Raw genomic sequence first — 11,831 nt, 5'->3', positions numbered from 1 at the left:
CTCCGCCAGTCCAGCCCCTGCTGCTGGAGGTCCTCCCCCAGGGCACATCGAGCACAGCCCCGTCCATTGCGCCCCCTCTCCTCAAGAGAGCAGTCGAGGCAGTTTCTACAATCCAAAGTCTGCGCCGCAGCCTCCCCTCTCATCTGCTCTGTCTGGGTGCCTGCACTGGCCACCTCTGGGGCAGCCACAGCAGCGCTCCCAGAGCGGGCCCTGCTCCTGAGACGAGGGCTCACCATCCTGCTTGCTGCCCTCTCGCCCTGCCCGCGCCAACTGCCGCGCCACCCCCTGTTTGCCCACCCTGCTGCCACACTCCTGGTCCCTCGCGCTCCCTAGGGTGGGTTTTTACCCACCGAGGGCTGGTGTTGTCACTCCTGGCTCTGCCCCCTGTGAGTCCCTGCTCGCCTCAGCGGAGCTGCCGGCTCCTGGGCAAGTCCTCTCGAGGACTTGAGGCTCCCTCGGTGGCTCTTAGTGCTCCGAACTGAGGCTCTGAGCTTCCCCCTGCTCCGGTGCCCAAGGCGTCCCCTCCGGAGACACTCACCTCGACAACCGACCATTAGTGGTCAATATGGACAGAGCCTTGGGCGACACAGTTTAGTGTGTGGTTTCCCTGCTCATGGCAGGGGGGTTGGAACTAGATGATCTTAAGGTCCTTTCCAACCCTAACTATTCTATGATTCTATGGTTAGTAACTGTACTGAGAGGCTTTGCTTTGTGTAACCTTCAAAACAAGGTTCAGTAGTGAGTTTCTGGTGACATTTCAGATTGTCATGGTCTCTGCCAAACCAGCTTGTTCTTCCCTTGGCTAAACAGGACTTTTGAGAGGAGGAGTAAAAGCCAAGTTGTTCTTTCTGGTGGCTTCAGTCGCAGATTTGTCTCACTCTGGGTTGGTTTCATTGAACATTTGGACATTCAATCCGCCTTGTGTAAATCTTCTCCTGTAGCACTTGAATTGACACTGTGCTGATTTCTGCATGGCAAGGAAGCCGTACACTATCAATGGGGTAGTAGGAAGCATGGAGAATTTGGATAGGGAATTCGCAACCTCCAAGACAGTGTAGTGCTGAGGTTTGTGAGTACAAGTGGAGAGTCCCACAAGGCACATAGCACTCACACCACCTCAGGCACTGAAGTGGCACAGCCGTCATGTACGCAACTTGAACAGCCCTGAATCAGAAGAGCTCTTTAGATGTGGCACTCTGAAGTGACTGCTTTATTTCCAGGCCCAGAGGCAAAGTTAGAAGGGACCTGTACGTCCCATCTTACATTGAGAGAGTGTTATACCCTGAATTATTTGCCCATGGTCACAGAGAGTAAATGGCAGGCTCAGGAGCTGACTTGTCTTAACCTCAGATCTTTACCAAGCTTATTTCTTTCTTCTGGGTTAGTTTTCTGCCAAACTAGAGGAGGCCAGTGAGTGCCAGAGTTGGTGCAGGGTGCTAGAGGAAGAGGTCTGTACCAACAGCAGAGGCACGAAGCCCTTTTCAGCTATTCATGGGTTATCTCAAACCTTAACATATAAATTCATGATCTCACAACCTTCAGTAGCTTTGGCTCATGAGAGAGGAAGAGCGTGTCCTGCCCAGGAGATAAATAAATCAAACCAATCTGCAAGTTATTGTCATGCTTTCTGCAGGTTCCCCTATTAACTTCTCTACTCATAAAGCTCAGCTGGATTAATATTTATGTCAAGTCACCACACACCCTCCTCCTCCTCAACAGTCTCTGTAACCAAAGTTCTTTGGCTGCTTCCTGCAGCTGTGCTCCTTGGAACAGAGCAGGGAGAGACTTTGGGCTTCACTCTGCCAGGATGCAGGCAGCCATTTGCATCATGCAGAGAGGATCTGCTCCCCCATGTTATCTTCTCAGGTACATTCAGAAGAATGACTAATGCAAAGTAGGAACTGCTGCTGTTAGCGTTGCAGATGCCAGCAAAGCTGTAATCTATCCTTCCAGAGCCTCACCTCTCATCAAGATCTGCCTGCCACACTGGCATTCCCTCAGCTCTCTGCTTTCCACATTTAATCCCCTTCTCCTCCCCCGTGAACCATCACTGTCTGAACTCGCCAGTGAATCCCGAATTATTCAGTGCCTCTTCTTCTTCAAATATGTATTGAAACTGGGTAGATACTTAGATACTGTTGTATTTACTTATTACTCTGAATCACAGTTGCAAGGGGGCTTTCCTGCAGAAGCACTAAAGGCATCACCTCCCAGCTCCTGAAACAGCCCTGCTTATCCATCAGCACAGTCCTTCTTGACACAACCGAGGTCTGGCTGTCCAAGCTAAAAAGCACTTTATTGTCCAACTATCAACATTTCAGCCCTTCTGTTATCAGCCTGAATTCAGCAAAGAGTAATTGGGGAAAATATGGTAATTGTAAAGGCTGAAGCAAGATAACAGGAACATTCAATCTCTATTAGGACAAAGCAGGTATTTGACCAATGTTCATTAGAGAGGAAGTGAGACTGACATTGTGCCTGCCCACTACAGGGCAAGCTGGGCACCTCTCTTTGGGTTAGGCAAATTCACATAAGGAAAGTGTTTCCAACTGTTATTGACTGCTGAGATGCACTGAGTAGGTATCCCTAATCTGTCTTTGTCAAGAAAGCTGGGAGGGTATGGCTGGGAGCTGGATTGCTATGTGGATCGCTTTTCTGTTCTTTATCCTCTTCCTCAAAGCACCTGAAACTGCCCCAGAAACACCACCATGTGAGAGGAACTCTCAGCCTGCCCCTTCATGGCTACTCCTGTGGAAGCTGGTGTTCTGAATAGCCTCTGAACGAATGTGTGCAGAAGGAATTGGGTGCAGAGATCCTAGCTGGGGTCCTGGAAAGCGAGATCATAGTAGCCTGGCTCCATGCCCTTGCTGTTAGCCCCCCTTCAGCCCTCCTTTAAGCAGAGCTGATTAACTCAGGCACTGCACTGTACCAAAACAGTATTCAGCCTTGTTGCTCCAGGACTGGATAAGCCAGTGCTAACTTGGGGCCAACACAGCATGGAAACATGAAGATAACCAGTGTCAACTACGCTGTGAGTTGGGCAGAGACTTCTGGTTTTCCCACACTTACTCTGCCCCAAAGCTGGGAAATTTCATGTTCGTTACCAGTCAGAACAGGATAGCTGATTAACTCAGGCACTGCACTGTACCAAAACAGTATTCAGCCTTGTTGCTCCAGGACTGGATAAGCCAGTGCTAACTTGGGGCCAACACAGCATGGAAACATGAAGATAACCAGTGTCAACTACGCTGTGAGCATGGAGTTGGGCAAAGGCTTCTGGTTTTCCCACACTTACTCGGCCCCAAAGCTGGGAAATTTCTTGTTCATTACCAGTCGGAACAGGATTTGAAGTGACATTCCCAAGCTGTTTGGTCAGCAATGTCTATAGTTTCTCAGGGGTCAGTCATAGGTTCCTGGAGTTCAGAGAGGTTATCTGGAAGTCCCCTTCTGAGCTACTGTCTCAGTTCTCGATGTCAGGGAAACTGCAAAGCTCCCTTACTCTTGCAGTAATGTATATGGAGGAGAGGGAAGGGTGTGCAGCACTCCAGAAATAGTGTCTGGAACCTTTAATCAAATGGAGAATTCAGTCAAACTTCCTAGTTGAGAAAAGTGTGGAGAGCCTTGCTTTGTCATGCTATGACAGCACTAGTGTATTACCTCAGCCTCTTACGAGATGGCCTCAGAATTATCATGTCCCATGTCACTGTCAAAGCACTTAGGGTTGATGAAAAGGCTTATAAATGATGAGCTTCATGGACAGTGCCTGGAATGAAGGGCCTGTGATGTACCTTGGGCTTGTGCTCTCAGTACTGCTTCCAGGTAGGTATTTCTGGAATCAGGAACAGGTTTTCTGGCTGGTTTGCAGTGCAGATGCAGCAAGTGGAAGGAGCAAGGTTTGGATGCAGCTTAACATAACAGGAGGGGTCCAGCTTCCCCGCAACATACTAAAGAATGGAAGGAATAGAAAAGGGTCCCTCCTCCCCACCTTCTTTACCCACATGTGACAGTACATCTAAAGAGGCTGCCAGAAATTCCAACCTGATGTAAATTGGGCCTCCGCTGAGTTGGGATTTGGACAAGTTGTCACCCAGAGGTCCCTTCCAACTGCTGCAATTCAAAGTAGCTAACAGCTTCCAGGCAGTGAGCAGCCAAAATTTAGTGAGAATGGCTAGCTCAGGCACGTACATCCAAGTGCTGTAAGGCAGCTGTCCTTTTAGATGCCACAGCCATCTCAACTTTAGAAGTGTATTTGTAAGAAATAGGTATTGAGGTGGTAGAAACAAGGATTCCTTCAGTTCAGCTCAACCAAAGATCAGACATTTGTATCAGTTGTTTTAAGCTCAGTTGTTTAAAGTTTTTTTAAGTCTCCCTGTGAAGGAAACCAGATCCTGCTTCAGCCTTGTCCCTTGCTGCCTGGGGCTACAGGGTATGGAAGGGACAGCATATGCCTGAGTACAGCAACTTTCCTGTTGCTGTGGAACAGACAACCCTGAGCACATTTGATTTGGTTGGAGAGCAGCAGGACAGTGCCTACAAGCATGTGTGTAGAGCCAAAGGCGTTCATAGGGCTTTTGGCACACTCTGGATAAACTGAGGTAACCTGCACCAGATAGAGTTCCCAGCAAGATGTCAAGAAGAGTAAAATTAAGTAAGCAAGGACTGACACAAAATATGCTGCAAGACTGGAGATCTGTAAAGCGGAACCAATAAAGATCACAGCAGCAGTTTTGACATGAGTTTGTGTTACAGAATTTGACTGTTCTTCATAAAATCACGAATTCCAGACTGGTTTGGGTTTGAAGGGTCCTTAAAGCTCATCCAGCTCCAACCCCTGCCACAGGCAGGGACACCTTCTACTAGAGCAGGTTGCTCCAAGCCCCTGTGTCCCACCTGGCCTTGAACACTGCCGGGGATGGAGCAGCAGCAGCTTCTCTGGGCACCCTGTGCCAGTGCCTCAGCACCCTCACAGGGAAGAACTTTGGCCTTATATCTAACCTGAGATGTCTAACCTGGTTCATTTTGAAGCCATCACCCCTTGCCCTATCACTCCAGTCCCTGATGAAGAGTCCCTCTCCAGCATCCTTGTAGCCTTCTTCAGATACTGGAAGCTGCTGCGACGTCTCCACACAGCTTCTCTCCTCCAGGCTGAACAGCCTCAATGTTCTCTCTCTGTATTATCAAAGGAGGTGCTCCAGCCCCTACTCATCCTCGTGGCTTCTTCTGAACTTGCTCCAACAGCTCCATGTCTTTCTTGTGCTGAGGACACCAGAACTGCACACAGTGCTGCAAGTGGGGCCTCAGGAGAACAGAGAGGCAGGATCACCTCCTTCGACCTGCTGCTCACGCTCAGAGCACGCCACCTGTTGACTCTCATGGCTTGGTCATTACCACTGTGAAGCACTAATCCACTTGCAAGAGCAATGTTTTACCTCATGGCTGCTGAGATGGATCTTAATCCAATATTTCTGGATATATGCTATGACATTCGGTGTATGGTCAGTGCATTATCATTCTTCACTTAATGGAAAAGGCATTACTCAGCTGGAGCATCTGTCTTCTTACACAAGTGCCTCTCTTTTAACTTCCATGGAGTCCGGACAGGGAGACTGTGAAAAGGTTAAACTCTCCCACAGATGTTTCAGCTTTTTTTCTGGAAGCATGCAAGAAGTGCAGAAGCTCTGAATAGGAAATGTGTATTTATTGCTGGGTAGAGGAAGATGAGCATCCCCAGTACCTTCACTGCAGTGTGCCCATGTCACCGTCTGTGAGCATGTGCAACTGAGATGCAAAAATGGAATTCAGTTTTTCTTTGGAGCCCTGAAGAGTGATGTGTGTGGACTAAAAGAGGTGTCAATGCCAGGACTGGGAAGTGAGCAGCTCTCCTCATATGTAAGGTCTTTTATATAATCAGAAGTAAAGCAGGGAAATGGTCAAAGCCTTTTTGACAGTGATTTATTACAGTGAGAAGGAGGATTCATGACACAGATTGAGGGCAGGGAAGGAGTTAAAGCTATTTAGTTCTCTTTGGACTGTGAGTGATCTTAGCTTTTGGTAGAAGGAGAGAGGAGTGGGGAGACATCTAAGGAAAGGAGGCAGTTGTAGAAGGAAAAATACTTAGGCAAATGTTTTCCCTTTGATATATTAATACCTCCTTCAAGGGCTTTTTTGAGAAGAAGTAGACTTAAGAAAATTACTTAGGATTTAAATGGACTCAATTGTCTTCAGAGAGATTGAAGTAATTCCGAATGAGTCTTTTTCATTGAACACGGAGAGGCCACCAATCTGTGTGGTTCCTCTGAGCACAGCTCACACTGATGATACTGAGGCAGTTGGGAAGGTGGGAAAAAATGCAAGGAGAAAAGAGACAAGAGGAGGTTGTCAGGTTAGGCCGTGTCTGAAGGCCCTCAAAGGGCTACCATTTCAAGTGTGTATGAACTGGTTTTAGAAGGTGCCAGATATTCATGGGATCAAGGAAGGCCTTTAAGTTCAGAACTATCAGGCTGAGGCTTTAACCCCCGTCTACTGCTGATGATCACCATTGCTTTGCTTTGTCCCATCACTGAGTGTTGCTGATGGCCTCAGATGTCCTTTAGAGCTTAGAGCTGAGAAGTTACATGCACAGCCCACTGCACTTTGAACCCTCCCTCACTCAGGTTTTAGAGGCCTTTTGTTTAGTTGCTCTGGATGCTCCACGCTGCAGGACCAGTGGCCTTCAGCAGTTCAAGGGAAAGGGGGAAACCCCACGTGAATCTGTAATTTATTAATGTAGAGAGACTATCTCTGCACAAGGGAGTGTGAAGAGCCCACAGAACTCCCCAGCATGGGAGAGAGGAGGTGGTACTAGCAAGGACAAGAGAGCCTAGATGTGAAACTCTTATTAATGATGACAGAGAGTTATATTTTCTTACTTCACTTTTTCCTCTTACAATCATATTCTTAATTTGCAATCAGAAGCAGAAGCTTTTTTTTCTGGTGAATTAAATTTGGCCAGGTTTTACTCTGAGCCTTATCTAGGGACAGTGATTGTAGGAGAATCTGACAAGCCCTAGGGACTCACAGAGCAGTAATTTCTTGCTCTTCATGGCAAAGCAGTAAATCCGTATGTATTAGTGAATAAGCACAGTGTCTGAGTGACCCCATCCAACCTGTGCTAGTGAATCTGAGGAGTTTGGGGGGCTTGTTCTGAGAAGCAAAGGTCAGTTGAAGACAGTGGCAAGTACTCATGATAGAGGGAAGAGGGGCACTGGGAAGGCATCTTGTGACCTGGTCGTGTTCCACTTCGAAACACTGGGCTAAAACTGAGAGTATAAGGTGATAGATTAGGCAAATAATTTAGCCAACAAAACCATAGCATTAAAACAAGCCCAAGTGATTGTGGCTTTATAATCAATTAAATAAACCCAAGTTAGCAAAAGCTAGTGTAATGATTTCCTTTTCTATAGTGGGTGTCATGCATGTCCTGTGTCCCATTTGGCAGGTCTCATGGATGCCTCAGATGCTGCAAATGTATCTCCAGTGGCAGTAGGCAAGCCATGGTTCAAAATCTGGAGAGAGGCTTTGGCCAAGAGACAGGACAAGGGGGAATGGCTTTAACCTGCCAGAGGGGAGATTCAGGCAGAAACTCTTCCCTGTGAGGGTGCTGAGGTGCTGGCACAGGGTGCCCAGAGAAGCTGTGGCTGCCCCATCCCTGGCAGTGTTCAAGGCCAGGTTGGACACAGGGGCTTGGAGCAACCTGCTCTAGTGGAAGGTGTCCCTGCCCGTGGCAGGCTGGTGGAAATGAATGAGCTTTGAGGTCCCTTCCGACCCAAGCCAGTCTGGGATTCGGTGATCCTAGGTTTATTTGAGCCAAGCCCTTAAACTTTCAGCATTTAAGAGCGTAACCCACAAACCTTTAACCCACCTCAGAACAGCACATTGTTCACATGGTGGTTCCTGCTCCCTGTATCTCCTCGTTCATGACTGCAGCCTCCATGCAGCACCCAGCATCCTTCCAGTTCCTCCAGAGCTTCAGCAATCCAAGCAATGAATTGCCATATTCATTGCCAATTCTGTGCCTGGCTCCAGCACCCGAGGTGTTGACTTGCTTGACTTTGCTCATGCTGTGGTGATGATGAATATTTATAGTCAGCTCCTCTACTCCTAGCTCCAGACACAAAGCTCTGGAGATGCCAGGATCCCTGATTGTCTCCTCTAACATCTTGGATTCTTAGAGTAATTCCTTTTCCTCTCTGGTGCAGACGAAGTTGTCAGCATGCAAGGCAGCAGCAGCAGCACAGGCTGTGCTAGGAGCAGAGTGACACAGTGTGTGCAGGGGAGGGCTGCAATGAGCACAGGTTCACTAATTAAGCTCTTCAGCACAAGCTGCAGTAAAAGAATATTCAAGGACAGGTTTCTTGGGGACAAGAGGGGAAAGAGGGATGGCAAAAGGGGAACACGTTCTTTTTGTCAGCTTTGTTCATAATAGTACACACTTAGGATCATGTTCTGTACTGCAGACCAGTGGGAGGGAGCATGACCATTGCAACGCACACACCTTGTCTCTGTAGCACCTTCAAGGCAAGTGGAGACATTTACAGTCCCGTGCCGTTGAGGAAGTATCATTATTCATAGAAAGCACCATTCACCCACAGATACTGCTCTGGCATCACTCTTAGTGGGCCCTTCTCTTCCCCTCTAAGTGACATGATGGAAATGCAAACCATGAAGTAAAAATAAAGACAGGTTAGATAGCAGAAGTGCATGTGGCAGTTGAGACCCAACAAGAACAGAGAGAAGGTGGAAAGCAGAACATGGGTATTGCAGCTTCAAATGAATAACACAGATTCCAAGTCTGTGTGTGTCCTTCAGTTTGTCTGTGGCTGTGAACATCCAAGGCTGAAACATGTATGGCTCCTGCTGCAAAGGTTTCCTGAGCTTGGCTGTGGCATTGAGGGGCTGCACATTACTGTACCTTACTTACTGGTCCAGAGCCAAGCCACCAGGTCACTGTGTGCTGTGGAAAAACCTTCTGCTGTGGACGTCTTGTACTTCCATTGCCTTATTCTGCACAAGCTATTTACAGTCTTTGCTCAGCAATAGAATTTAAAAAGTAATAATTGCTCAGAGGAGATTCCCAGCTGAGAACTTCTTTCTCATCAGTTTTTGAAGTGTCTGTAAGGGAAGACACACCCTGGGGTGCTCAGCACCCAGGGAATGAGGAGCTGCCTCCAGAGTGTAACTGTCTGAGGGTAAGTTTAAAGGTTAAAACATGGTACAGCCATTTGGGGAATATAACAAAGATATCTGCACTCTCCCCACACAGTTGCTCTCTCCTGCACCAGATTTTCTGCCCAGGCCTGGCTTGACATGAAGGCAGCAGATCTGGGTATGGTCTACTTTGTGCTTGTCCATGAGTGGGCACCATTGTTGAAGTGCTTGTAACTCCTCCTCTTCCTGTCTTCCTTGCACAGTACAAACAAGTGGAGCAGTACATGTCCTTCCACAAACTCCCTGCAGACATGCGACAGCGCATCCATGACTACTATGAGCACCGCTACCAGGGGAAGATGTTTGATGAGGAGAGCATCCTGGGAGAGCTGAGTGAGCCCCTCCGGGAGGTAAGGAGGTGGCACTGACAGGGCAATTGCATGTTCCTGTACCCTTTGGCAGCTGGGGAGCTCCCAGTGTGCAGTGTTCTCTCCCAGTGCTTTGCAGAGAACACTACCGGTGATGGGGGTGGCGGGAGGCCAGCTTTCCCATTAACATTGGCTCTGTATGTCTGACAAGCCATAAAGGCCCCTTTTCTCTTCACACTGTCCCCATCTGCCCTGATTAATGCTTTTTCTGAGCTCCTTGGAACATTTGTAACCTTCAATATCCCCTTGACAAGAAAGGGCAACACAGACTGTAGGGCACCAAGGTGAATTACAGCATTCTCTCAGAGAGGACCCTGAGCTTTTTCACCCAGCATTTCACCCGTGCTCTGCTCCTCTCTCTCAGCCCAAGATCTCCTGTGGAAAGAGGTTTACCCTGTGTGTTTGGGAGGTTGGGTGTGTTGTCCCTGCTCAGAGAGAAAGCATATGAATGAAAGCAGTGAGGCAGAAGCTGCCAGCCATGGCTAGCACTGTTATGTGCTCTGAGCATAAAGGGCTCTTTCCAGCCCGCACTGGGGGAGCCAGACAAAGGGAACAGCATTTCCCCCTCACTTTATAGTGTACAGTTCATGTGGGGCAACTTCATCATTTCTTAGATGTAGACTAAATATATGTGTGTCTTTTCTTCCCCATCTTTTCTCCCCTTCCCTCCCTTCCTCTCTCTTTCTTTCTGTCCTCCATCATGCTCAGGAAATCATAAACTTCAACTGCAGGAAGCTGGTGGCTTCTATGCCCCTCTTTGCCAATGCAGACCCCAACTTTGTGACATCCATGTTGACCAAGCTGCGGTTCGAAGTGTTTCAGCCGGGCGACTACATCATCCGGGAGGGCACCATTGGCAAGAAGATGTACTTCATCCAGCACGGGGTAGTGAGCGTCCTCACCAAAGGCAACAAGGAGACCAAGCTTGCAGATGGCTCATACTTTGGAGGTGCATGTCAATCAATCATCCTTACACAGAAATACCCACCACTATTGCTCATGTTTTCCTTGGCTTGTCCTGGACATGCTGGGTGGCAGCACGTGGAACTGCTTCCCCAGGCACCTCCTCCTTCACCCTCTGTTCATCTCAATTTTGTAGCAGCTTCCGGGTATAGTAAATGGTACAATGGGAGGTGAGTGGGCAGTTCAGGAGTATAGATGTTAAGTAGCAAAATGAAGAAGGGAAACTTGGCTCCTGAAGCTGAGAACATAAAAGAAAAAATGGAGCATTCTCCTAGTGGGTTCCTACTGGTGTCTAGTCCTGCTAACTGGCATCTATCATACGAGATACAGGATAAACATGGAGGTAGAAACATAGTCCATCTTCCAACCTGTGGCTCAGCAAAATCTTGTGGGCAGCAGGCAGCAAAGGTTGTATCAGCAGCAGAGCTCCGGAACAGGGGAACTGGCATGATGTCAGGAAAGCCTTTAAAATAAGATTTGTGATACTCCTCTTATGAGTAACACATAGAAATCAATTGTGTCAGAGCCTAGTGGGCACCTCACTGACAGCCACAGAGAGACAGTTCTCTGGTAGAAGCATGTTTCAGCACACGCACTGAATGCCCCAGAATTAATGGCTATCTGAGCGGGGGCAGGAGGTTACCTGCTCCTCCTTCCCTTCTGTAAAGCTTTTTCTATATTTAAAAAGTCCCTATCATACATTTCCTACACTCATACACTCAGTTCCTGTGAAATATCCTGTCTGCATCTACCTGGAGTACAAGGACTTTGCATGTTCCTAAAAATTAAGTCAGTTTGATGGGACTTGGAGTTCCAAGGTCGGAGGCAATGCTTTGGGATAGACCCAGAATGAATCGGCATGGTGTTGTGGCTTGACACCCAGCATGCAGCACAGAGTGCTGTCAGTCTCTAAGACACACCATCTCTTTTGGAGTGTATGTTTTAGATGCCCACACTCTGTGTGTAATTGGAAAAGCAGGACTCAGGAGCTCCCTGCTGAGTGTCTGTGCCCAAGTGAGACAAGGGCTTTCTGCTCTCTAATAAGCGGAGCATCCTCAAGAGTAGCTGACTGAAGTGTAAATACACAAAGAGTTAGTAGGTGCCTCTAACTTGTCTTTCACTATTTGTAAGCTTGTGTCGTATCATAGAATCACAGACTGGTTTGGATTGGAAAGGACTGCAAAGCTCATCCAGTCCCAACCGCCTGCCACAGGCAGGGACAACTTCCACTAGAGCAGGTTGCTCACAACACCT

General features: G+C 48.0%; 1 protein-coding gene across 1 annotated transcript in view; it reads left to right on the top strand.

Moving 5' to 3' along the window:
• The window catches only part of LOC104404726 (potassium/sodium hyperpolarization-activated cyclic nucleotide-gated channel 4-like), a 91,390-nt gene that overhangs the window by 67,065 nt on the left and 12,494 nt on the right, over positions 1-11,831 (top strand). The window contains 2 exon segments of the mRNA XM_010013243.1: positions 9,450-9,596; positions 10,323-10,563. Of these exon segments, the coding sequence (XP_010011545.1) occupies positions 9,450-9,596; positions 10,323-10,563 (388 nt within the window).

Source organism: Nestor notabilis, unplaced genomic scaffold, assembly GCF_000696875.1.
Source record: "Nestor notabilis isolate BGI_N333 unplaced genomic scaffold, ASM69687v1 scaffold294, whole genome shotgun sequence".
NCBI classification, from domain to species: domain Eukaryota; kingdom Metazoa; phylum Chordata; class Aves; order Psittaciformes; family Psittacidae; genus Nestor; species Nestor notabilis.
This window is presented reverse-complemented; position numbering and strand designations above follow the sequence as displayed.